We start from the raw sequence: 25,266 nt of genomic DNA on the forward strand, positions 1-25,266 counted from the left end.
TCTTCACCCAAGTGATCAGGCTTTCTAAAACAACTGATTTTACTGTATGTGTGTAAAAAAAAACTAAATTTTGATCTTGAGAAAACACTATCACTTGTTATTAATATTCAATTTCTGAAAAATCAGCATAGAATCCACACATTCTACATTTTGACTCGTAACTGCAAAAATTGGGCAAGATCAGAATGTAACATGCGCACAGCAAAGTATGCAAAATTAGAATAAATAACTAAGATGCAAGAATGGATGATGTCTTGCAGAAGCAAAATCATGAAATGAATAGAGAAAACAAAAACCAGTAAGATTACAAGAATGGAAGGGGACATGCCCTCAGATTCAGATAAATCGGTTTAGGATGAAGAGGAGTAAGAAATGCTTTTTGTAGAGATTGGGGAATCTGTGGAATTCTCTGCCCAAGGAACAAATAGAGGGTGCCTCATTAAATGCATTGAAGACACAGCCAGCTAGATTTGTGCATAGTACAAGAATTATGGAGAAAATAGCAGGTAGGTGGAACAGAGAGAGACCAGAGCAAGATCAGTGATGAATTTAATTGGTTGATCAAGTTTGACAGGTCAAATGGCGTACTCTTGCTCCTCTTTCTGATGTCTATGTTCTTATTCTTTAAATGCAATGAGTATTTCAGTCAGCAATGCCTAGATTTCCATTACTCTTAGAGAATAAAAATATCCTCACTGCACTTGAATCAGCAAAACAACTCCAATTGTTTGCACAACAAAAATCAAAGTCGCTGGCAGATTATTCCCACCACAAGGTCAAGACATATCCATGCCTGATCAGTATTGGAACCACAATGATAGACCATTTGTTACATGCAGATCAGTTTCTATTCCGGTGAGGCTCAATGAAAAACCTGGCTCCGGCTTCTGAAGGGGTCAGAGCAACAAGTTGAGCATTTGTTGCATTGGATTGACACATGGGATCATGACATTATTGCTATTAGTGAGACTTGGTTGCAGGAGGGGCAGGACTGGCATCTTAACGTTCCAGGGTTCTGTTGCTTCAGACATGATAGAGGGGGAGGGATGAAAGTGGGAGGAGTGGCATCAGGGAAAGTATCTTAGCTGTGCAAAATTAGGACACCCAGGAGGGTTTGTCAACAGAGGCCACATTGGTGGAGTTGAGGAACGGGAAAGGTGTGACCACATTAATATAGGGTTATATTATAGACCGCCCAATGGTCAGAGAGAATTGGAGGAGCAAATCTGCAGAGAGATAGCAGAAAGTTGTGATAGTAGATTTTAACTTTTCAAATATTGATTGGACTCCAATACTGTGAAAAGGCTGGATGGCTTAGAGTTTATGAAATGTGTTCAAGAAAATTTTCTAACATATAGAGGTACCAATGAGCGATGATGCAGAACTTAATCTCCTCTTGGGAACAAGACAGGTCAGGCGACAGATGTATGCGTAGGTGAACATTTTGGGTCCCGTGACCATAATGTCATTAGCTTCAAGTTAATTATGGAAAAGGACAAGTCAGGTCCTCCTGTTGGGATTCTAAATTGGAGGAAGGCAAATTTTGTGGAAATGAAAAAGGATCTAGGAAGAGTGGATTGGGATATGTTGTTTTCTGGCAAGGGTGTGTTAACTAAGTGGATGCCAAAATTTTGAGAGTGCAGAGTTTGCACGTTCCAGTTAGGATTAAAAGCAAATTTAACAGGCATAGGGAACCCTGGTTTAAGGGATATTGGCAATCTGGTTAAGAAAAAGAGGGAGGTGCATAGCAAGTATAGGCAACAAGGGGCTAATGAAGCACTTGAAGAGTACAGAAAATACTCAAGGAAATCAGGAAGGCAAAAAGACACAAGGTTGCTTTGGCAGATAATGTGAAAGTAAACCCGAAGGGTTTCTACAAGTATATTATAAGTAAAAAGGATAGCAAGGGACAAAATTGTCCCCCTAGAGGATCAGAGTGATCATCTATGTGTGGAGCCTTGAGATGGGAGATCTTAAGCAGTTATTTTGCATCAATATTTACTCAGGAACTGGCAAAGTGCACAAGGAAGGAAAACAAACAAATGTCATGGAACATATGGAGGTTATGGAGGAAGAGGTACTTGCTGCCTTACAGCAAATAAAGGTAGATAAATCCCCTGGGCTGGATATGATATTCCCTCAGACCTTGAGGGAGATTTGTGTAGAAATTGCGGGGCCCTGGCAGATATATTCAAGATGTCCTTAGCCAGGGGTGAAGTGCCAGAGGATTGTCCTGTTGTTTAAAAAGGCTCCAAAAATAAACTGGAGGCAATTATAGGCCTGAGAGCCAAACGTCAGTAGTAGGTGAAGTATTGGAAGGAGTTCTGAGAGATAGGATATTTAGGTATTTGGACAGCCACGGGATGATTAAGGCTTTGTGCACAGTAAGTCGAATTTAACAAATAGTGTAAAGATTCGCAGAAGTTACCAAGAAGGGAGATGAAGGAAAGGGTGTGGATGTTGTCTACATGGACTTTAAAGCCTCTGACAAGATCCCACATGGGAGGTTAGTTCAGAAGGTTAAGACCCTAGGTATCCAGAGAGAGATGCTGTAAACTGGATTTGAAATTGGCTGTGTGGGAGAAAACAGAGTGGCAGTGGATGGTTACTTCTCAGACTGGAAGCCTGTGACTAGTGGATCTGTGTTGGGATCATTGTTGTTTGTTGTCCATATCAGTGATCTGGATGATATAGTGGTAAAGTGGATCAGCAAGTTTGCTGATGACAAAAATAGAAGGCGCTGTGGCAGTGAGGAAGATTTTCAAAGCTTGCAGATGGAACTGGACCAACTGGAAGAATGGACTGATAAATGACAGATGGAGTTTAATGCAGACAAGTGTGAGACAAGTTACATTTTGGAAGCGAAAGCCAAGGTAGGGCACACACAGTAAATGGTAGGGCCCTGAGGAGTGTGGAGGAGCAAGGATATCTGGGAATACAAACAATTCCCTCAAGTTCCCAAAATAATTACCAAAATATTCTGTATGGAATTTAAACTGAAGGTGGGTTGAGGAGATCTGGAGGGTTATGGAATGGGAGCAGGTCAATGGGACTAGTAGAATGATGGTCAGCCCAGTCTAGAAGGGCTGAATGGCTTCTGTTTTCTGTTCTCTCTCTTTCCATGGTTCTATAAAGTCAAATGGTGTAGAACTCCCTCCCCGCATCCCCCTATTCCAGAATGTTGTATTGCATGAAATGAGTCCTAAAAATATTTACCCCCAAAAGTCTCATGCAATAGCCTTAAAGGTCCATGTCAATTTGAGTGTATTCTTTAAGGGTAAGATTGAAAATCAACTACTGTATTTAAAAAGGCTCTTCAATTGTAGCATATGTTTTGATTTAAATGTTCTATACACAATTCAATGCAACTGGAATCATTTGCTTGGCCAATTATATGCTGAAGTATGAAATGCACAAATCAAAACAATTCCCCACAACTTGTTTGATTAAATGATCAAAATGAAATGGTCATTTGCAGCGTTTGGACAGAGGTTAGTTTGCTCACAAAAAAATGCTGAATCACATGAAACAAAATGGATCAAATAAATGATGGAATATGTAAAGTTATGTAAAACCACTAGTTTGCACTGATGTTTAATGTTGTTTATAATAAATGATAAGCAAAGAATGAATGACAATCAGGAATTAACAGCTCATGTAGATACAAACTGTTGATTGCTTCTTCATGTAAATAAGTACAGGAGTTTTTTGTTAAGCAAATACATTTTTGAATGAACTTTTGCTCAATTTCATCAATTGTTACAATACAAAAATCAATTCAACTGCATTAATTCTACTGCTATCATGTCCGGGCATTATTTTCCCCCACCGCATACATTGAATGATGTTCAATTAAAAAAAATTAAACAAATAAAAAGTCTGAGGCTTTGTAGTTAATAGCCTCCAAGTCTATGGAATGTTGATCAAAAATAAATGAACCGCAAAACAAAATTAAATGCCAAAGTCAGAGGAAAATTGGCAAAATACGAGCTTCCACTGCAATCAGAATGTTAACAACCTTTGAAAAGATGGTGTGAAATCTTACTTTGGACACACACTCCAAAAAAAAACACAATGAAAAGAAAAATTGGAAGCTGGGAGATTAAACATTGTTTGTGGGTCACCAAAAATGCATTATTCTTAGAAATTTTTTTAATCTAAAAGCAATTGGAAAATTAGTTTTCATACCACAAAAATGCAGAACAAATGAGTGACGTTTTGCCACAACAAAGTCCATATTACCCATTTCTAGGCATTGCACATTAGAAAAGATACTGGTGCTCAAGAATGAACTTTCCATAGAACATTAGCAAGGTGCAAGGGTTAAATTATGAACAGGGATATAAACTAGTATCATTTATGATATTTCTAAGAATTTGAGAGTATTTACATGGGAAAGATGAAACTTTTCTGCTAATGACAAATTCAAGATGCACAAGTCTCTTGGAAAACTCTCAAGACCCACAGGTGATGGAAAGAGGAAAAACTAGCACAAAAACCTAAGCACATGTTGCTTTACTTCATAATTTTAAAACTTTACAAAATGAAAATCAGATTCAGCAAATTCCTTTCAACTGGGACTCTTTTTGTGCACTACTTGCATGCAACCATTTGCCGTTCACTGCATTTTGCTGGAGAAGTTGCCCTGCTTTTGATAGTACAGTGGAAGCCCAAAAATCAGGACCACCCGAGAATCCAAACTTTTTGACAATTCTGTATTTTGATGGCTTTTGTACATGTGTGCGCACAAGCGCCACAGATGCAAGCGCCACAGATGCAAGCGCCACAGATGCAAGCGCCACAGATGCAAGCGCCACAGATGCAAGCGCCACAGATGCAAGCGCCACAGATGCAAGCGCCACAGATGCAAGCGCCACAGATGCAAGCGCCACAGATGCAAGCGCCACAGATGCAAGCGCCACAGATGCAAGCGCCACAGATGCAAGCGCCACAGATGCAAGCGCCACAGATGCAAGCGCCACAGATGCAAGCGCCACAGATGCAAGCGCCACAGATGCAAGCGCCACAGATGCAAGCGCCACAGATGCAAGCGCCACAGATGCAAGCGCCACAGATGCAAGCGCCACAGATGCAAGCGCCACAGATGCAAGCGCCACAGATGCAAGCGCCACAGATGCAAGCGCCACAGATGCAAGCGCCACAGATGCAAGCGCCACAGATGCAAGCGCCACAGATGCAAGCGCCACAGATGCAAGCGCCACAGATGCAAGCGCCACAGATGCAAGCGCCACAGATGCAAGCGCCACAGATGCAAGCGCCACAGATGCAAGCGCCACAGATGCAAGCGCCACAGATGCAAGCGCCACAGATGCAAGCGCCACAGATGCAAGCGCCACAGATGCAAGCGCCACAGATGCAAGCGCCACAGATGCAAGCGCCACAGATGCAAGCGCCACAGATGCAAGCGCCACAGATGCAAGCGCCACAGATGCAAGCGCCACAGATGCAAGCGCCACAGATGCAAGCGCCACAGATGCAAGCGCCACAGATGCAAGCGCCACAGATGCAAGCGCCACAGATGCAAGCGCCACAGATGCAAGCGCCACAGATGCAAGCGCCACAGATGCAAGCGCCACAGATGCAAGCGCCACAGATGCAAGCGCCAAAAACTGCCTGTTTTGATAAATGAAGCATAACTGTATTTGCTAATGAACAACTTACTTACATTTAATTGTTCATCTTTTTATTCCTCCTATTTGAATTTTAAAAGTACAGGTTGAACTTCTATTATCAAGTGCTGTGGTCTGACAACTTTTTGAATCTGCTGCTGTTAGTACAAATTCTTTATCATCGGCACAGGATTCAAACCCTGGTCCTGATTGCTGGTGCTGCAAGGTGCTGCACTAACCAGGATTTGATTTGCGATATTTGATTCTTTTAGCTCAGAAAATGGGTTGATCAAGGCACCTACTGCACCCTTCACAGCCATTTTCTGTGGTCCAGCAATGGCCTGGTCCCAATCTCACCAGACTAAAGAGGTTCAACCTGTACTGCCTGAGTATCTGGAAAATCCAGACTGAGCTGTCTGGGTTTTTGAATTTATACTGTAGCAGTTTTAATTTGCAAAGTATAAACTGTTTCCTCAGAACAAATTGTTGCTATAGGTAGACACTATCAACTTAATGGTTGACACATTAATATACATTCTGTAATTATTGGTTGAGGAATATGGAATACAAAAACATCTGCCATCTCTCACTCAGTAGAGGGAGAAGTGTTGTGCTAACTGATCCACCTCAATCTGTGATTCCATTAAGGTTTATATCTAAAGTCATTAACCACCCCAATTGTTAAGGTACAAACAATAGATATTCAAATTTTTTTTAAGCGTTTTGAGAGTTAGCAATAATCCATCAGCATCAGTGGTAAATTGGAGTTTTAAAAAAAATCTTAACCCCCTTTCACAATGGCACTATATCCTAATTAACGGCAAATATAAATCGGTTAAAGGGCCAGTGTGAATGCTCGCGAATCGGCATGCAGGCATCAAATGAACCTGGGGATGGACCACCTACATAGGGGTTATTATCCCTGGGGTTATCTGATGCCAGCACGCTGATTAGCCCAGCGTGAAATGGACATGAACTATCCAGGGACAAAGTAGTGATGCATTGAAGTTTTTCCATGTGTAGGAAACAGAAGATTAAAAATGTATAAACGTTGTATTCAATTTACTAAATCCTGATCAATATATTAGGATCTTGTATTTAAACAAAAAAATCATGCCTAATTATAATATAATTAAGTATTATGTACCACACAGTACAAGTCCTTCATCCCCTGTTATGCTGACTTTATATAACTTTTATAAATTTATAAAGGACATGGCAAAGTGGTAGCAGCAATAAAACACAGGCACACAATTTATGAAGACTGGAAAGTTGCAGAGAGTGCGCAAGACTTGCCCTCCCAGAATTCTGTGCAGCAGAGAAGAGGCTGTACGAACAGAGCACTCAGAGGGGTTTCTCTGCTGCACACAGAATTCTGGGAGGGCAGGTCAACCATCGCTCAATGCATCATCGGAGGAGAATAGGTGCCCCTCTCCCCAGGGATGCCTGGTGGTGAGAGTGAAAGGACGCAGCGAGCCGGTTAACGGTGGTCTAGTGTGAACAGCAAAAATGACTTCTTTAACCAGTTCATTGGCTAACCTGCAAATTGGCCATTCAATGTGAAAAGGGATAGATATCCATCAAATCTAAAAACAGTGATTTAAGCATTTCAAATTAGCTGCCGCAGAATAAGACAAACTCTCATTGCACTTTCTGCAATTAGAAAGCACTGATCAAAAACCATTCTGTTTGATGACAGACACCAATAGTTGGCAAGCTCTATAAAGCACAAGTTCCTTTCACTCAATACCAAATTCTGAATATTAAAGTTAGCTATATGCCAAACATTTAAAGTATTTGGTTCTTTTGACATTTTGACAGAGGTGAGAGAAGATGCCATTCATTCACAATGTAATTCTATAACTTGGTTTGAATCTTCTTATCAAAGTTACTCCCTTATACAGGTCAATTACCCCTGATCTGAAAATACAAAACCCTTTGAGCGGTGACGTGACGCCACAAGTGAAAAATACCTCACCTGGCCTCACTTGTCCATGTGGGGCTCTGATGCTCTGTTGGCACCAGTTTGTTATCAACCATTGTCACTGTCACATGGGTGCATTACTCAATGAGTCTGGAGGAAACATTTAAAAATGTCATCCAGCAGAATTTCTCGTATTTGGTCCTGCATTTATCTTTTTTAAGCAGAAGTTTTTTTTTCCTAAGTACAAAAGATTATTTTCATGTGAAATCTGTAATTTATCGCCAACTAAAATACCATGTTTGAGCGTAACATGATCAGCAACATTATTACAGTAAAGAATAAAATAGTGTACTGTAATCTTTTGATCAAAACATAGCATCATAGTTGGAGACTGAAAGCCTGCCATTGCTTGTTGTTGTTTAACAGCCGATACAGGCATTCTGCTAATGCTACTGGGCTGCTTAGTGACCCTAAGCCACTATTCCAAAATGTGCAACACTTTGGTCCCATTCATTTCAGATAAGGGGTATACGACCTGTACAGATACTCCCGGACTTGTGTCCATCCACACATACAACTGAATTTTATAAAAATATATATGTTTAAAATTTATGGGGTTTATGTTGTATTTGACAAACTAACAGGGACACAGGACATGCAAGAGCCAAGATGTCAGCATCCCAAGGTCCTTTGGTTGGGCGCAGCTATCCTGATTCCTGTGCACATGTGTGTTCTTGGTTGGTGCATGTGCGACGGGTTTGCGTGCTGGAGTTCAGGGCGCAAATTCACTATCGTTAGGGCGCTGAACTCTCGTGCACGGCCCAACTGAACGCCAATACGCAAACCCATCGTGCATGCGCAGAGGACACACATATGCACAGGAATTAAGATGGCCACACTCATGACGGCGACTAACAAGCCAAGTATGCATGCCCTGTATCCCTGTTATAGTTTGTAAAATACACCATTTAATTAAAAAGTTTGCATCAAGACTTTGGTACTTCAGGTGCGTGGGCAAAATTTCGGCCTGCATCTATTTTGAGATATGACTGCTCCTTTGATTCCAATCACAGTCGTACGTCAGGAGTACCTGTACTACAATTCAGTTACTCTGGCTATTTGTTCAAAATTTTTCTATTGCTTCAATTCAGAGTTTGAATGTGAAGAGGAAGGATAGTGTAGTCCATGTACTAACCTTTAAAAAAATCCTGGGAAGCAGAATCATTGCAAGTTAGAAACATGGTTCATTTCTTTGCCTAAACTTAGGTGACCAAGAGAAATTAATATCACTGCCACAAGCAAGTTCAGCTAAAACTATGGGAAATTGATCAAACCAAGAATTGTCTTGCATAATTCAGTTTAAAGGGAGATAATACACTTGCCTATTAACCACAACTTTATCAAAACTATGCTTTCTCTGTTCACTGGAAATGATTAATAAACTTAATGGGCAACAGTTTCATTCTTGCATTCTGCAAGCCATAATATCACATTTAAAATGGATGAGGGTAGGAAAAAAAAAAAATCACATTGTTGATTGCAGAAGCAGAATTATTTTTAAATCTTAACTGGGATTGAGACATCAATTTATACAGAAAGTTAAAGTAGTGGCATAGTACATGGACTCCTGCAGGTTATAAAAATATTCTCAGATTGATGCAGATCCAGTGAATGCAAATGTAGTCTTAATTGAGTGAAAACATTAAGAGTCATGAAATGAACACGTTAAACGGAGCAGAGGTGCTTTTCCCCCAAGAAGTACTTTCTAAACTCTCCTCGAAGGAGAGAACGTTACCCCATTCACCTTGACTTTGACTGGGGTGATCTAGATTGACCTCTGGAGCTGGAACGTGACCGGGATCTGGAAGTAGAAGAACTTCTGGTCCGGGACCTGCAATAAAATGGCAATAATTTCCAATGCAAGTTTAAAATGCAAACAGCGTTTAAAAACTGGAATCAGAAGTACTTTTCAATTTCACAAAATTTCTTTAAAAAAAATATCACATTGTTGCATTTAACCATTACTGTCAAAGCAAAAATTAGCAAGCCGCTTAGCCAACCTGAAATGGCAAAGCAATTTAACTTTCAGTGGCTCTGTGCATAACTGGACATTGACATTCAAACTCAAGGCTTTTATGGTATACTAAATGAACAACTATAATTTACTACACAAGTAACTTTAGACTGTTTATTAAAAAATTTGAGCAAAAAATACCACTTTATATTAAGCAGGAATAGTACTGAAAATTCAAATCAATTTTTTTTCACCTCCAAAACTATTTGGGAATACACGATTAAGCAGTCTTATTTTAGATATTTACAAAATACCATGAGCAAGAAACAGTATAGGATTGCCCTTGATGTCTTCAGTTACTTTGGCACCATGACCAGTTATTAGATGTAAACTTCCATTAGTGAATTACTTAAAATTATCACTCATTTGTTCAAATGACAATGGCCTTGTAACGGAGTCAGCTTTCGAGATAATGATGCTCATTATATTCAAAACTAATATCTTCTCAAAATAAATTCAAAGTGGACAAATAATAGTATATTAGCAGCCTCAGTTATAGAAAACCAAATTATCGCATTACTGCCTTGCTTTCTTGTCAAAATGAAAACTCAAACATTAATGAGTCTTATGAATGAAAAACAATGCATTTGCTGCATTTTCAAATAATTTGGATACCAGGTATCAGATATAATTTAATTTGGAAAATACAGAGCATGGGAGCCAGGTGCCAAAATATTTAACAAATTTGTGAATGATCCGTCACAAGGCAAGAACTAGAAATAAATTTTTAAAACCCTCCAATTTGCATTAACAACAGAAAAAGCAACAAGTAAAATGCACATGTAACTAAATATTCATAAAATCTTACACATAGAAATCAGTTTTAAGATGCAATTAATATAGTTTTGACCTGAGACTAACCTGATAATTCCACCAAAAATTTAAGTTATAACAGTAAAAAATAGTTCGGCCCCATGAAGACAAAGCAGCCTCAGAGATAATCTTTGAAGTTTAGTGACTATTGAAGTTTTAAAACAACTAGCTCTGTCAAGAGTTCAATAAAATGAGCCGATTAAAAAAAAAATTAACAAGTTACAGAACATGACTATGGATTCAAAAGATCAATGGATGACACTTGGATGCTTTCTCCATTTTACTATCAATTTAAAAATGTTTTTGAAAAAACAAAGTGAAGTGAATCTTGCTTCTTCACGTGAAGGTGGAAAAACAAAAATGGGGTTGTGGTTAATTGAGTACATACTCTACTGGGGCTGTAAAGAGGAAGGTAAATCTTAAAGCTAGATCTGAGAATTTTAGAAATTTATACAAAAAAGCTTACATTGCATTTAATCTTTTACCCTTGTACATTGTATAAAATACATTTGATACTGTAAATTTCAAATAATCCAACAAAAGCCATCTAAAAGTCATTTCCTAAAGAAAGGAATGTAACTTTAGATGCAAGACTTCAAAAAAATGTTACATGAACAAACATATAAAAGAAAGAAGTTAAACTGATACTGACATTTTGCCCGGTGTCACCCTTGACCTGTACCCGTTTACCTGGACCTTGAACTGGAATGAGCAGTGGAAGATGATGAAGAGCGGGAGGAGTGCGACTTGGAACGACTCCTGCTCTTTGGGGGTTTCTTTTCATCTTCACTTGCATCCAGATTGTACTTTGAAAGATCACCATCTTCTTCTTCTTCTTCATCATCCTAGTAAATAGTCAATTCTTGTTAACATTTGTGTCAAAATGCAAAAAAAAAAGCAGCTTCACAAATACATTACCTTGAGACAGCCTTCTAGTTATTAGTCAAGGCAAAGATCCATACAGAAAATTTGACTAGTTAACAAGACACTTACAAAATTCACAATTCAAGATGAAGGGATCATTTGAAACAAACAAAATGTTGCAGAAGTTCAATTGTTTTGATCCAACTATAGACAACCAAAACGCCACCAGAGTTTAAAAACTTTTGGTTTACTCTAAAACAAAATTCTTACGAGAACTTGGAATGCAAAAGTGAGTACAAAGTAACAGCAAGCATGCTACTTATTTTTAAATAAAGAACTGCACAGAAGATGAACATTTAGCATCTTTCACCCTCAGGAGTTATTTTTATTAAAGATCTACAACTCTCATCAGACAGGTGGCTGAAAGAACATTTAGTCTGGCATCAAATGTCCACCTTCTAAAATATGCCAAGAATGAAAAAGTGATTTTGGAGCCATCTTCCAAACTTCAATGGGAAGGAAAGATTTAAAATTTCAGTTTACAAATAAGGCAAGTGAAATTATTAACCTGCCAAATATTCTTCAGACCCAAGGATAAACATATTCTTTGTAAAATTGTGCATAGCAATAGATTCCACTGTAGCAGCGGCTACACTGTTAACTGAAGGATCGCACAACCAGACGGGTTGAGTTCAGTGGACAAAACTGATTTATTGCAGGCTGCCTGGTTGGTCTTGTACTCCCAGCCCGGACCTGGCTGAGAACCGCACTGGGGGGCCCCGACATTACCGAGGCATCACGTGGATCGCCAAGCGTGGGCTTCTGAGTCCGGTGCCAAGGTCGGGAGGAAACCCGTCAGTGCCATTTTGAATGGCTGCCCCGCCGTGTGCATGACAAGCGGGACTGGTTCGCCTGCCTAATGGCGTGCCGCCACACCACACACATTTCCAAGATTAAGTTTCCAGCTTTTATACTGACATTGCAAAGGCAAAGAGTTATTTCCAACTGAAATAATAAAGTGAAAAGAGAACAGTACTCACATCTAGTTTATATTTGGAGAGATCCCCATCCTCATCATCTTCATCGTCATCTTTCTCACTTTCAATTTCTTCCTGTAATATAGTTTTGGGTCCAACTGGCTTTCCACGAAATTTTTTCTTTTTCCTTCCAAACTAATTTTGAACAAATATTTTAATACTTCTGTATTAAATTTTGGATTTTATAATACTTTATAAAACAATTAAATTAAATCTGGGGTTGATTCTGTAGTCAAAAGAAAAGTAACTAACCCGTTAAGAGAATTGCAATTTCAACAATTTCAATACTCAATCTCTATTAAATTCATGATGTCCTTTCTTATCCAAATTTTAAAAATGAATTTCTACTAAATCAAGGCAGGAATGAAAGCACAGGCTAAGCTTGTGTAGAGAAGGAACTGCTGTTAGCTAGTAAGATGAAAGGAAGTACATAGAGATTTGAATAAAATAGGAAAATGAAAGATCACTTTCTGTTCAAAGTAGGAGGAAATCCTAATCAGCAGTCACCAATAGGATAGGAAGCTTTTCGAAGTCAAGAATGACTTCTTGCTCTTTTTAATTGTTGACAAGAAGAAGAGTGAAGGGATGCGCTTTGGAAAGTAAAATATGAAGGTAGAGGATGTGGTTAATAGCAGGATTCTTAACAGTGTGGAAAAGTAAAGGGATTTTGGGGTTCAAGTCCGAGATTGCCACACTTTTTAAAAAAAAAACTTTATTTTGAAGTTTTCACACATGTAACATATAGAGTCTATATATCCATCATTTTGATACAGATTAATACAGACTACAAAAAAAAAATCAATCATTACTTATACATGTTATTATACAACACTTAAAGAAGAAAAAAAGAGAAAAAATCAGGCTACTGGATTGTACTGAAGCAGGCCAGGGAACACCGACCAAGGACTTAACTATCAAGTACTTCTCTGTTCTATCTGGTGAAGTAGTAGGAAATAGCGATTAGTAAAGGATAAAACTAACCCACGATACCCATCTTATATACATATGGGCTCCATATTTGTAAATGTGTTTTATATTTCTCAAATTATATGAAATTTTTTTTTCAATGGAATTGAGTTTTGTATTTCTGCATGCAATCTATGCCCAAATAAGAATCTAACTTTCAAGTGACTGCAGCACATTTTCTTGTCACTGCCAATACAATTTTCACAAACTTTTGTTGATTTGATGAAAGGACATTCCCTCAATGTTCCCTACCAAAAATAAAATTGCCACACAAGTTGATAAGGTAGTGAAGAAGCCATATGGAGTGCTGGTCTTCATTATTCAGAAAAATGAGTTCCAAGAGCCGCAAGATAACGTTGCAGCTCTACAAAACTCCAGTTTGAACACCGTATATAGTGTTTAGTTCTAGTCACCTCATTGCAGGATGTAGAAACTTAGGGAGGATGCAATGGAAGTTTACTAGGATATTGCCTGGATTGGACAGTCTTATGAGGAAAGGTTGAGTAAGCTAAGGCTTTTCCCTTTGGAATGACAGGATGAGAGGTGACTTAGAGGCATTATAAGTGGCATAGACAGGTGGATAGTCAGCATGTTTTTCATTGGGCAACAATAGCCGAGAACACCTGCTTAAAGCAAGAATTTAAGAGATGGCAGAAAATGTTTTTTTAAAAAAAAAGTGGTGGGTGCCTGAAATGAATTGACAGGGATGGTGGAAGAGATTTTATAATAGGGTCATTTAAGAGATTCTTAAATCAGCAGGCCATCATTTAGGCCCTGCCACAGCTGTGGGGTATCCTTCGTTGTCTCCATCCTTAGAAATTGCCACTTTGCCCAGCACGTGGCTTTTCATAGGTTGTACCTGTTTCTTGTATGGAGTTCTGGATCTCTGGACTTAAATGCCTGTGATCTGGCTCCCAGCAGGTTCCAGATTTAATTGTTCACCCAGGGCTTCTGGTTGGGGGAAAGCCCTGAACAATGTGATGGGGACACACTTGTTCGCAGCTGTTCTGATAAAGTCTGTAACAGTTCTGGTTCAATCCTCAGCCAACTTCTTGAAAGCCACCCAGGGTAGTGACTCAAGGCAGTCCTATAATCATTTATCAGCCTCCCACGACACCTGGTTGTCCAGATTTCTGGAGCCACTCTTTTTAGAGTGCTGTCTATATGCAGGAAGGAACACCATTGAATGGTAGGACTTCCTTACCTTAGTGTAGCAGTGATCAAGTATGCAGGTTACATGTTGGTAGTAATTGGACAGGGTTTTCTTGAGAAAGAACTGATGAAATGCACTAACTATGAATTGTAGTGCGGCGGTGTGGGATGTCTTGTTTACTGGCCACATCATGCAATTCCACAAGTGCCTGTTTAAAAATGGCATTGGGAGGCATACAATCTCCAGTGAGAATCACTGATTTATGCATCCAAGACTCCAAACAGAGGCTCACCCATGACCCTCTAGGAAGAGATCCTTGCTCCTATACACCAAATTTCTTGCAATACAGGTCTATAAAATGAACTCTGACTGCTTGCTGCCCTTGTACATTTGCCACTAACACCAAAATGTTCCACTCCCTGCAGCAATGACATACTGTGGCTGCAGAAGCTGCAGTTTAGTAGTCAAAATCTTTCAGACAGCACCTATAATGAATTTTCTTTTCCAAGGACAGCAAGCTCACGGAAACACTACAACTTCCAAGTTACATCCCACAGAAATGGAATTAGATTGTTACCTCTTATTAACTGTCATTTAAAGTACTGTAGTGGCACCCAACTATTAGTATGGGAGTAACATTAGCAAATGCAAAGCAGCAACTCAAATGGCACCCCACATCTTCTCGGGGCAAATACATATCAGTAAGAAATATCCTTTTCATTGAAATCCACACCCCACAAAGACAAAAGAATGTCAAAAACAGGGAGCAGTTGGCCTGTTAACAGCTATGGCAGAAGAACAGGTTAAGAATTAATGAGTACATAGTCGACAATCTTTTAAGTATAATAAAGTTAGAAAATGAGGGGATTTGTAGAAAGACTGACAATGGATCAAAAAGCTAGAGACTGAAACATTGGTGCTGGTCATGAAGAAAGTAGTTATACCAAAGAGGTGTAAGGGGGAAGGGAGCACTGGGCCATAACTCTGCTGCAAAAGAAAAACACCCAACTGAGATGGCCTTACCTCATCGTATTCATCATCAGACTCTTCACGCTCTATGTATTCCACATTTTCTCTTTCATTAAATCCACCTCCATATCCTGGAGGAAAATGAAGCAATACAAAAGCATTTAAAAATTCTAATTAAAAAATAATATTCAAGTTCAAATCCCTTCTTAGATATATTGGCTTCATTGCTTAGAAAATATACTAAACATTTAAGCAACTGTATATGGGATAACAAACTTACAAATTTTAAATGCAAGATCATGTGACAAATGCAGAGCAAGCCACAAGCTTACAATGGTTACAAAATTCATTTCCATTTTATTTAAGTTCTATTTACAACTGTAGGAATGGTATGCAAAGTACATGTACGGCTGCAAGTCAAACACAATATATGACCAAGAAATTCAAGCAAACCGTAATTTTTTATTTGGAAGTTTACTTCTCTAGAAAGTAGTTGATATCTAATGTTCTAATTAGTTACATGAAGACATACATCCAAAGTTTAGACCCCCTCGATCAGAAAAATGTCATTTCTACAGTGTTTTCAATGCAAAAATCACATAGAGGGTTAATAATGTGCATCTTAAGAAGCACGTATTACAAGTAATGAGGGAAGGCTTGGACAAAGATGTGGATTTTAAACAGGAAATTAAGACTTCAGAATTCAACATCATTTAATGAAACATGCAGATGAAAAATCCAATTTGTAAGTTGTACCCAGAACCACAATCTTCTTTTATTTAAAAAAAAAGTCCACATCAGGTTAGATTCAATTACAATTAGAAGCAAATAAAATGGTACAGCCAAATAAGAGTTCACAAAAATCAAGCCATCAGATTTTAAAAAATGACCCAATACATTTAGTTTTGAACATCTTTCCAAGAATTCCATGAGATGTTTTTACTAATGGTGCAATTTGCAAATTCCCAAGAATGGAATAGGCAATCTAGCCTGCTGAGCCTTTTCTTCTACTTAATCGGATGATCATCAATCTGGCTGTGCTACTTGCCTTTTTCCTGTAACCCTTAATTCTCCTAATATTAAAAAAAAATCTATCTAGTTGCATCTTAAATATATCTAATGAATCAGCCTCGATTGCTTTCTTGGATAGAGAATAACTTAGATTCACTCCTCTCTGGGAAGAGCAGCTCCTCTTGATTACCACCTAAATCTACTCCCCAAATCTTGAGGCTAGGTCCCCTAGTTCAGGTCTCATCTACTAGTGGAAGCAGCTTCCTTGTTTATCCTATTCATAATTTTATATTTCTACAAGACATCCTCCCATTCTTGCAATCTTACCAGTTCTTTCTTCTAATTTTGCATACTTTGGTGTGTTGCACATGTTACACTCTGATCTTCTTGCCCAATTCACATTTCCACAGCTAAAAAAGTAAATTTCTATAATCAGTAACTATGTCAAAATATAGAATGAGTTGATGCCATGCTGATTTTCAAACATGTGATATTGAATAGATACTCCCCGACATACGCCTGAGTTCCATTGTGATCGTCTAGTCATATCTCCAAATGGACTCAGAAATTCACTGTATCAGTTTTATCGTTCATCCATTGGGAGTAGGGCGGTGGGATCGGTGTGGGGACCAACAGTGGGCCACCGGGACCAGTGCAAGGACTGACAGCAGGCTGCTCAGAGAGTCTACCAACAGCTCCCTACATTGATCCCACTGCCCACTTCCCCCCCCCCCCGCCACCCCCCAACAATAGATAACGGTGATGCTAATTTATACAGTTTTTTTGGGGTTGTATGTACAGAGAGGCTGTATTAAAAACAGCATGAAATTCCCCCCTCCCCCGAAATAGAATTTAGTTGTCAGCCATCTTGCACATTGAAGAGTTTAAACAAGCCTGACAAAGGTCTTTCCCCTGCTGGCTCTCAACATATTTGGATGAAACTTGGATAACAGGGAACAGACAAAAAGAACTGCTGATTGACCTGTTGAATTCTTACAGCAATTCTCTGTCAGTTCAAGATTCCGGCATAGGCAGCTTGAGTTTCTCACAATTCCTGGGATCCTGTTTATTTGAATATTTAGCATACATACTAATCGACAATAAAATATCACAGTATTTCCAATGTGATGCATTACCCCGATTAAACCTTACGTTTTACATTGCCAGTCATTAGCACTGAAAAGGCCACGGCTCTTTTCTGCCAGAGTCTTTCCGATTTCCGTTCCTCCAGCCTTCATTAGCTTAGCTTCACATGTTCTTTCTTTAAAAAAAAAAAGCACAAAAATGGAGAATTAAAATTTCCAAAGGTGAAATGAAGTTAGTTAATTTTAAAATATTACAAGGATTAACGTTGCATTGCCATATGCTGTGGAAATTAATGTGGGAAGATAAGGATCTGCCAATTAGAGCAATAAACCGATTTCATCCAAACCAAGGTGCATAAAGATTGATAAAATTATTTGCATTGGTATTCATGTACAATAACTTAAGGACCCAGACAAGGCACCCAAATCTGCATTTTCAGTACTAGGACGTTACTGCCACTGATGCTCATTCTCATGAATTAATTTTTAATGTTTACTTTTGAATACAGTTCATAATACAAATAAACAGCAAGTTAATATGATAGCTGTTGTTTACACAGAAACAAAGCAATATCCCTCATTATGGGCAAGTCACAGCAGCATTTAAATCACCACTGAAACTAAGTTACTAGCTGTTCCACAGTAAAAATAAAATGGCAGTGTTGTTGTAATGGAAATGCTGCTGAAGAACTAGGAGAGCAGGGAGTGGAGACCGCACTGCTCCAAAGGGTTCAACTGCCCAGTCCAAATGCCGGTAGCACTGTTCATGCTATCAATGTTAAAAGAGCAGGGTTGTAAAATCCTGCAACCATTGTGGTCTCTGCCCAAGATGGCAGAACCTGTGTTCAGCAGCAGTTATGAAGGGTTGCTGCAGACTAGCATAAGGTACCAGAAACAGGGAGAACACCCCCCCTCCCCCCGACATTGAGAAGGGGAAGCAGAGGGCCAGGTCAGTGACCATGGTTGCAGACCAGCGAGGGGCTCAGCAGTGGAGGGACCCACACAGGCTGCAGAAAATTTAGTAAGGAATCCACATAGGCTGCTGGAGACTGGCTCATGGGAACCAGATATCAGAACTAGGATTTAAGAGGGAGCTGAGGGCAAGAACAACTCCCAAAGGGTCTTGGGCACTGAAAACTTCCTGATTGTATTGGAGGTTTGGATCTGGAGCTTGGATTGCCTATGTACTGATCTGAAGTCTATGCAGCTGTAGAAACACTGGAGGCAAATCCCTAGACACTCTTTTGCTTCTTTTGCTCTGGTTCTGCAAGGGGCACCAGGCAACACTAATGGCGACTGTTTGTCTGCCTTGAAGCAGGCAGAAGGCAATTTGTGTACTTGTTCTGTACTTTACATGACAATAAAAGAATCTTGAAAGCTCTCCAGAAAACAACATTTAATCTGTACACTCAGCTGCCTCAGAAAATTGACTCAGTAAATTGTCAAATAACTTTGAATGAGGATCCCAATCTCATTGGATTGTCTAGTTCTTGGGCCCTAGGAAATTAAGGCAAACTTAGAAACAAACATGGTCTTTAATATTGAGCAGAGAATTGGTATGCAGTTGCAGACAAAACTCCTCTTGCAGTCTAATCAAAAATGAATAGAAGAATAAAATCCTGGATAAGCATTAAAAAAAAGTCCTTGAGCTGGAACATCTCAAGTGATTCGGAGGTTGAGAAGTCTTTCAGTACAGTTCAGAGAGGCCAAGGCTCCCAAGAGTTCCTACACTTTGCATCAGGAGATCAAAGAGCCCAGTGAGTAGAGAAAGGAGCATATTGCTCAACTATCTATACACCTCTATCCCATTGTCGAAGCTGCAGTTTCCACACTGACCCTTGGCACTTAAGAACTCAAAACCAGAGTTGGCCATTTCGAATTCCAAAACACTAGCTAAGAACAATCAGATTTCAGATTTATTGTTCAAGTACATACACGACATCACATACAACCCTGTGCGCGAAAACAGAATTACCACTTATTGGGAGTGCAAAAACTTCACAAAGTACCCATGTAAACAAATAAAGAATTGTAAACAGATAACAAATGTAAACAAACTGAGCAATACAGAGAATAATTTTAAAAATATCAGTAGAGTGCACAAGAATTCTTAAATGAGTCCCTGATTGAGTGTGTTGTTGGAGTCTGATGGTGGAGGGAGAGCAGCTGTTCTTGAACCAGATGGTGCGAGTCTTGTGGCACCTATACCTCTCCTGATGGCAGCAGCAAGAACAGAGTGGTGCGGATCCTTGATGATTGCTGCCACTCTCCAACTGAACTGTTCCATGAAGATGCTCTCGATGATGGAGAAAGCTTTGCCTGTGATTTTGGGGGTGTGGGGGGGGGGGAAGCTTTGCCCATGATTTACTAAGCTACGTTCACTACAATTTGCAGGGCCTTCCGCCTAGAGTATTGATGCCACATACCACGCTGTGATGCAGCTGGTCAGCATACTTTCCACTACACAGATGTAGAAACTATCTCAACACACATCCTCCTGTTCTTGTCTCACCTAACCACAGGGTAAATATAGAGAGACTTTTTTCCCTAATATCTCTCATTTCATACAACTCTATCAAATCTCCCTCATTAAGGAATAAAGTATTAATCTATTCAACCTTTCCTCACAATTCAACTCTTTCAACTTTACTGTGATATACTTCCTGCATGTAGGTGACCAAAACTGCACATTATACTCCAAATATGGCCGCACTAATGCAGTCTAAAACATAACATTTCAACTCCTGTACTCCATTCTTTGATGTATAATGGCCAATGTGCCAAAAGCTATCTTTACAACCTAATCTAATCAGTGATGCCACTTTCAAGGAATTACACATCTGTATTCTCAGACCCCTCTGATTTGCTACACTCTGTAGTTCCCTATTGTTTACTGTGCAAGTCCTATCCTGGTTTGTCCTCCCACAGGTCAACACCTCACAATTGTCTGCATTAAATCCCATTTGTTATTCTTCAGCCCATTTTTCCAATTGACCCTGAAAACTTTGAAAGCTTTCCTTGTTGTCCACTACACCAAACTTTTTGAATTCTCTGCAAATTTACTGATCCAATTTAAATCATCCAGATCATTGATATACATGATAAATAACAATGGACCCAGCACCGATCCCTGCGTCACACCACTAATCACAGTTCTCTTGTTAGAGGCAACCCTCATTGGCTTCTCCCCAAAGCAAATGTCTTATTCAATTTCCTATTTCATCCTGGATGCCAAGAGACAAAACGTTTTTGAGAAACCTCCCACACGGGACCTTTTCAAAGCCCTCACTAAACATATAGACAAAACCCCATTGCCTTTCATGAACTTTCCTGCCAACTTCCTTGAAAGACTCCACCACATTGGTTAGACAGGACCTCCCACGCACAAAGCTATGTTGACTATCCTTCTTGTATATCTAGTCTATAGACAATAGGTGCAGGAGTAGGCCATTCAGCCCTTTGAACCAGCACCACCATTCACTGTGATCATGCACAATCATCATACAACAATTGTCATTACTTTCAATAACCTACCAACCCATGTCAAGATCACCAGCATTTAATTTTCTTGATTATTCCGAGAACTTTCTTATCTCAACTCAATTTTTTTCCCCTTGGTCCAGTCCTCCCTACCTATATCTGTGATACCTCTTATGCCCTCCATCACTTTCAATTTCCCCCAAACACAACCAACTCATATTTACTATGGTCATCCAATCTCTATGCACCTTTGTCCCCCATACCGAAGTTCTCAAAGCCCCATGTTTCTTTTTCAACAGAACCAACCAGTCCCCCTCCACCACCAGCCTCCTCCACCTGGCAGAACTTGTTCTCACACTCATCTACTCCTTTGACTCATCATCTTTCTCCAAGTCAAAGGGGTATCCAGGAGTACTCACATGAATCCACGCTATGTCTGTCCTTTTGTTGGATACATGCTTGCTACAAGCCTATACAGGCAAGGCTCCTTAACTCTTCCTCTGCAAAAATGACGACTACATTGGTGCTGCCTCATGCACCCCTGATGAGCTTGTCAACTTTATCCACTTTGGTGGTAACTTCACCTCGCCCTCCAATTCACTTGGTTCATCTCTGGCAACCCTCTCCCATTTCTTGATCACTCAGTCTCCATCTCAGGAGACTCTCTAGAGATTTTCCACTAACTCACCAACTCCCACAGTTACCTCACGACAGCTCTTCACACTCTGTTCCCTGCAAGGATTCCACTTCTTTCTCTCAATTCCACTGTTTCTATTGTATTTGATCCCAGGGCAAGGACTTCCACTGCACAACATCAGAGATGCCCTCCTTAAAAAAAAAGGCTTCTCCTCTACCACCATCAACTCAGGTTTTAAATCACATTTCCTCTATTTCCAACACATCTGCATTAGCTCTCTCCACTCCTAAATGTGACAAAGATAGGAATCCCCTCATACCACCTCACCAGCCTCCACATCAAACATTATCCTCTACAATTTCTGCCACCTTCAATGTGATCCAACCAAGATACATTTCCCCCTCAACTCCTTTTGTACCCTTTCCAACTCTCTTGGCCTTTCATCCCTTCCATTAATCACCCCCTAGGTCGCAAGCAGTCCATCCAAGTGAAGTCACACTTAACTTGTGAATCTGCCAGGGTTATCTACTGCATTTGGTACATTGGAGAAATTGGACGTAGAATGGGAAATAATTTCATTGAGTTCTGTCTGCTCCCAGTGGTTACCCAATTCATTCCACCCTCTCCTCCCATTCTGTCTAGGATCTCAGGCACTGATAAACAGAGGCCACCTGCAAACTGGAGGAACACCTAGTATTTAGCCGAGGCATTCTCCAACCAGGTGGCATCGACTTGTTGAGAAGCATTAATAGAAGGCCTTTTCACATTGGCAACCCACTAAATTGGCATATGAGCAACCGATTTTGAAATACTGGTAGGGCTATTCACACTGGAACAAGAGAAACCAGCTCCATGCATCCTTTCACATAACCAACCTTGTATGGCTGAGCTAAGTGGAGCCCAACCTCCAGCAGTGATATCCTGAGTGATAATATTATGTAGTCGCAGGCAGTGATTGCTTTGTTCTATAGATTCCCTAAACCTCCCTCCAGCCCCTCACTCTCTGGGTGGATGTGGATATGAATATATATATATATATATATATATATATATATATAAAAATAAATGTGAGAGAGAGAGAGAGAGAGAGAGAAATAGATGGAATGCAGTTTTGTAGTAAATTATTTTATTTACAAAAGATGGGTATGGGAAAACTGTAATGGGGATAACGCACGTGTACAGTTTATAGCAAGAGTGAGAAAGTAGCAGCAGGAATTAAACACATACAAGCATGGGAAATGCTAACCCTAGATTTGACACTAGGTCTGCCGGGTTTGCCCTAATTTTGAACAGTCTGAAGCTCAATGACCCGCTCCCCCACCAACAGCCCACAACGATATTTAAGGATTACTTAAGGTAGTGGGTGGAAAGAAAAAGTTTGAAATCCACTTTCATAGATTAATACCTGCAGTAGATTTTCCCCATGCTCTTTTATACATTGTGCACACAAGTCTTGCTAAATTGTGCATGTATTTTCCCACACTCCTTTATATACTTTGCATGCAGGTCTTGTTAAGTTGTGCAAATTGTGCATGTATTTTCCCACACTCCTTTATATACTTTGCATGCAGGTCTTGTTAAATTGTGCACATTTTTCCCATGTTCTTTTGTACACTGAGTGTGTACGTGCTTTATTCCCACTCTGATTTTCCCCACGCTCTTCTATTAATTATTGTTAATAAAAATAACACTCGATAGCAAACCCTTGTGTTCAGACTCATCTCTCACGGACCTGACACTTTCTTAACACAATGACCAGTGTGGGGATTGACGGAGCTACTGTCAGCACTACTCACCATTATCACCCCGATTTCAACCTGGCATACAAGACCAGGGGAATATTTTAAAGCCTTTTTTTTTGAAAAACAAGTCAGTCTAACATGCCTTCAAATATGGCTAACTGTGTAAAAAGTCACTGATCTGGAAAAATGCTGGCTTTGTTCATTTCAGTGTGAATGATATCAGAAGCCAGGATATCAGAAGCTCTTCGTAACAGAAAACTCATGCGAATGCTTTGTAAAAGAAAAAAACTTTTTTTTCTCTTTCCATTCCCTGCCTCAAAGAACCTCCCACGCATGCAAGAATATCACCAGTGTGTCACTAATGGGACACAGCATACCGGGTTGCTTGTTTGCATTGGGCGACCCTGTATGACATTTTGAAAACGCATCAGCTTTGATACTACCTCCCTAGGTGGTTAATTACCAGGTCAATTTGGATCCCCCAACTGGGGTGGGAGCGTTCTCACTGACAGGTGACCAGGTAAATTAGTAAGGGGCTATAGTTTCTATTACGTCCCTTCCCTGTCTTTCTCCCTTTCCCCATCCCCAGTTTCTCATCTCCAGCTTCCAACCCCCTTACCTCTCCATTCAGAGCCACACCCCACCCCAAAATCACCTCAGCTTTTTTCTCTTCTGGCCTAGGACCAGGACCTCTTGCCTGTGGGCCTATGCTGCTTCCCTTGCTTCTCCCTCCACAACTTTATTCAGGCACCTGCCTGCTTTTTTGCTCATACTTTGATGAATGGCTCAGGCTAGAAATGTTGGTTATTTATTTTTGCTACATAAAGGACGCTGCGTGACCTGCTTAGTTTCTCTAGCAGGTGTGTATTGAACTACCATTATAATCTTGTGTTTCTTGCAAAATATGTTATTTCTCTGCAGATTTGCTCTTAATTCATGCTGACTATTGGGTGGTCTACAATATAATCTCATTAATCTGGTTATCCCGTTCTTATTCCTCAATTCCATCCATTCAGTTTCAGTCAATGCACCCTCTAGTCTGTCTCTTTCCTGTCTGAGTACTGTCATGTCATTTGAAATATATCAGGGGTATAAATTGGGAAGCATGAACTTGTGGGCTGAAATGGACTGTTACCATGCTGATTTAAAAAAAATTAAAATTTAATTTTCCCTGACTAGTAATGCCACCCTTCCCCCTACATTCCCTCCTCTCTATCTCATCGAATACAACAGTACTCCAGTTTTAGTTGCACCTACTACAACCAAGTCTCGCTATGGTTACAATGTTACAACTACATGTGCTGATCAACGCTCGAAGCTCAACCTTCACTGAAATAGAAGCAACTCAGAATATTATTCAAATCATGCCCAACCTTTCAATTTCTGCTTTTGTTTACACACCTAACATCTTTTTCCACTACCACTATCATCTCGTCTGTTTCCTTCCTCCCCCCCTCCCCTCCCCCCAATGTAGCCACAAAATTAATTAGAGAAATAAAACAGTTGAAGCACAAAACCTACTTACTTTGGACTTAGAACACCATTGGAAAATCCCAAATCTCCACTTTTGGTCTCAGAATCCCCCCTCCTCCCCAGTAAACTATGTCATCCTTCTCCATCTTAATCTTGATAAAGAGTCCCAGCCCAAAACACTGACTGATCCTTGAATGCTGCCTGGCACAAGTCCCTCCAGCTTTTCTTTGCTCACACTAGAAAATCCATCAAATTATGAGGCAGAATTCTACTTTTTGTAGAAAGTTGGAGGTTTTGTATAATTTTTCCATTTACCCTGGCCAAGAGAGCAGAAAAAAAGTTTCTTTACTAGTTAAAAAACCACAAAGTTAGTTCCTCAGTTGAGAGAAAAAATGTTCATAATTAAAC

General features: G+C 39.8%; 1 protein-coding gene across 1 annotated transcript in view; it reads right to left on the reverse strand.

Annotated features, from left to right (window-relative positions):
• Positions 1–25,266, reverse strand: part of zranb2 (zinc finger, RAN-binding domain containing 2) — a 36,623-nt gene that overhangs the window by 5,335 nt on the left and 6,022 nt on the right. Inside the window, exons 3-8 of the mRNA XM_069938454.1 lie at positions 17,594–17,702; positions 16,769–16,851; positions 15,485–15,561; positions 12,346–12,477; positions 11,132–11,286; positions 9,359–9,445 (exon numbers count right to left, since the gene is read on the reverse strand). Coding sequence (XP_069794555.1) covers positions 9,359–9,445; positions 11,132–11,286; positions 12,346–12,477; positions 15,485–15,561; positions 16,769–16,851; positions 17,594–17,702 — 643 coding nt within the window. The remainder of the gene's footprint in view (positions 1–9,358; positions 9,446–11,131; positions 11,287–12,345; positions 12,478–15,484; positions 15,562–16,768; positions 16,852–17,593; positions 17,703–25,266) is intronic.

This window comes from Narcine bancroftii, chromosome 5, assembly GCF_036971445.1.
Source record: "Narcine bancroftii isolate sNarBan1 chromosome 5, sNarBan1.hap1, whole genome shotgun sequence".
In the NCBI taxonomy this organism is placed as follows: Eukaryota; Metazoa; Chordata; class Chondrichthyes; order Torpediniformes; family Narcinidae; genus Narcine; species Narcine bancroftii.